The sequence below is a fragment of the Chaetura pelagica genome, unplaced genomic scaffold (assembly GCF_000747805.2).
Source record: "Chaetura pelagica isolate M959 unplaced genomic scaffold, ChaPel_1.0 scaffold356, whole genome shotgun sequence".
Lineage (NCBI taxonomy): Eukaryota > Metazoa > Chordata > Aves > Apodiformes > Apodidae > Chaetura > Chaetura pelagica.
This window is the reverse complement of record NW_009953964.1, coordinates 5,453,812-5,456,713: the sequence shown is the minus strand read 5'-3', so window position 1 is coordinate 5,456,713 and position 2,902 is coordinate 5,453,812. Positions and strand designations below refer to the sequence as shown.

General features: G+C 44.2%; 1 protein-coding gene across 1 annotated transcript in view; it reads left to right on the top strand.

Moving 5' to 3' along the window:
• DUSP1 (dual specificity phosphatase 1) overlaps positions 1-1,895 on the top strand; it is a 4,414-nt gene extending 2,519 nt beyond the window's left edge. The window contains exons 2-3 of the mRNA XM_010002076.1: positions 13-306; positions 834-1,895. Of these exons, the coding sequence (XP_010000378.1) occupies positions 13-306; positions 834-1,204 (665 nt within the window). The 3' untranslated portion in view covers positions 1,205-1,895. The remainder of the gene's footprint in view (positions 1-12; positions 307-833) is intronic.
• Positions 1,896-2,902: the final 1,007 nt, after the last annotated feature.

Genomic DNA, 2,902 nt, shown 5'->3' with positions numbered 1-2,902 from the left:
GTGGGGGCCTAGGGCGCTGCCGCTTCCCCGGCGGACCCCGTCCCAGAACTGCCGAGTTAACGGCTCGTCCGGCCTTTCTGTTCCAGGGTGGGCCGGTGGAGATCCTGCCGTTCCTCTACTTGGGCAGCGCTTACCATGCCTCCCGGAAAGACATGCTGGATGCTTTGGGGATCACGGCGTTAATCAATGTCTCGGCGAACTGCCCCAACCACTTTGAAGGGCACTACCAGTATAAAAGCATCCCCGTGGAGGACAACCACAAGGCAGATATCAGCTCCTGGTTTAACGAGGCGATTGATTTCATAGGTAAATGAGCTCTCTTTACAGTCTGTTTTGTTGTGGTGGGTTGTTGGTTTTTTCTTTGTAATGCACCCTAGGAAGTGATTTTTCAGGCATTATTTTCCCCAGTAAAACCTACATCTGAGATTGGGGAATTTCCTTCTGTTGGGGAGATATAATCAGGGAACATCTTGTTTAATTTTATTCCACTCAGAGGAATAATCACTTTTACAAAGCCGTTTGAAATCTTGAATCAAGAGGCACTGGGCTTGCAGAAAAGAGCTAGTAAATTTAAGTGGATCAGTATTACAGTAATCTTGCAAGACTGCTAAAGTGACCTGGAGGAGCTATTAGTATAATTGGAATTGGAGCCCAGAATGAAAACAGCTAAACTGCTGGTTCCCTCGGGACAAAGGCTCTTTGTCTCCAAAGCACAGGGTGTACCTATTAGGCTAAGGAAGAGATGGATTAAAGAAATGTAAAACAGCAGTCTGTTTTCCCACCTCCGGAAGCAGTGGGACTTGTTTGCTGACTGTAGATTTTAATTCTTTCAGACTCTGTTAAAAACGATGGAGGAAGGGTCTTTGTGCACTGCCAGGCTGGCATTTCCCGGTCAGCAACCATCTGCCTTGCTTATCTCATGAGGACCAACAGAGTCAAACTGGATGAAGCCTTTGAGTTTGTGAAGCAGAGAAGAAGCATCATCTCCCCAAACTTCAGCTTCATGGGGCAGCTGCTTCAGTTTGAGTCGCAGGTCCTTGCCCCCAATTGCTCAGCAGAAGCTGGTAGCCCTGCCATGTCAGTATTGGACCGAGGAGCATCGACCACCACTGTCTTTAATTTTCCAGTCTCCATCCCTGTTCATACCTCATCCAGTGCTTTAAGCTATCTTCAGAGCCCCATTACCACTTCCCCAAGTTGCTGAGAAGCAGGTGAAAATACAGTCAGAACTCAGACTTACTGTCTCGGAAGTGCAATAACTATGGGGACAGTGTCATCAGTCATTTGTGTTTTGGGGGGAACCATCCAAGCACCACAGAACAGTCTCGTAAACAGAGAGGAGCTCACCCAATGCTGGACAACTAGGTGTTACTTTTCTGGTGACTTTTGAAGCCAATATCTGGATGTCTACAGAGACCCAAGGACACTCTTCTTGAGCTGTTACTTCTTGTCTTCTGTCTGTCCTAAGCCTGCTCCATGTTTAGTAGCATGCTCACCAGTATTCTCATTCCTGGACACTCTGAACAACATTGATGCTGTCCCCTTTTATATGATGGTCCTATTTATTTATTTTTCCATTAGTACATTGTTTTTTGCCTTCACAAACCTAAAGTTTCATTTCTAGAGAAACCAAATACCTCAGTATTTTTTTTTTGGTACTGTAATCCTGTGTGTACATATGTCAGCTCTTCTTGTTCCCAAGCACTGACGTGAAAGCACCAGGCAAGTGCTTTTTTGAGTTGCCAAGGGTTGTATGTTTGCTGATTTATTTATGATGTGAAATAATATATTTCTTCTTATGAAGACATAGTTTTGTTACATGATTATAACTTTTTTATACAAACAGAATAAATTATGATCTTTCTATTGAGCTGGATGATACATTCTTTGAAATCTTGCATTTTACAGTCTCAAAACTGATGTGGAAGTTCCCAGGTGAACAGCTGTTAATAGAAATTTGAATTTTCAACTCTGCTGGCCCCAGATCTTGACTGAACTAGATAGAAAAATGGGTTTAAATGACATAATTGACTAGAAACCTACTTCTGCTTCTGAACATAAGCTTTTCTTTGTCCCTATGTAATTATATGCAGTGGCAAAAAGCCAATGCTGGCTTCTCAGCTGTAAGTGGATTTGGCTGCAGTGATGACCACAGAGCTGTATCAGTCTGAACAGGCTGAAACCTGGGCACAGGGTTATGGTGAATTTAATACAGTTCTTCCCTTAGGAAGGAGGAAGAGACTTCCTTATTGCTTGTTTATTCTTAGGGCTTCAAAGATTAAGTCTAAAAATTAACCTGTTGGTAACAGGTCTTCAAAGCTTGTGAGTTTGTGCCAAGGTGTTTGTGTTTGTGTTTCTTTTTTCCCTGGCCCACCTTCTTCATTCCTTTTTGAAACTCATATTGTCTCTGATCCCTGGAGTGAAGTATCTGGCTTGCTGGTTATCTCTGTAAACAAATTGGGGCACAACAAGAGCTCAGGTAACCAACAAGTCATTTTCTTAGTCAAACTATTTCCTGCTGGAGATTCTCACTGGAGTGACACTTATCTGGCACTTCAGTTGAGGTGGTCAAAAGAGTATTGCAAAAGCCAGGCAGAGAGTTCTAGCAGGCTGGCACTCCTGGCAGCTCATGGGCAGGAGCTGCAGGGTGAGGGTGACAGGCAGCAGACTGGGCAGGGTTAATGCTGTGTGGTGGGACAGAACTGCATCTCTCCATGGGGTGCATAGGGCAGGGTGCATACAGAGGGGTGCAGCATTGCCGTGGAAGTGATGCAGCTGGAAGCCCTGTCAAAAATGGTTTTACTTGGGCAGATACAGCAGGTTATGACTATAAAATCAAGGTACTTGAACAGTTACGATCCTAAGCTTTTCAAAGAGGGCTTTTTAAGCATTAAGCAGCTTC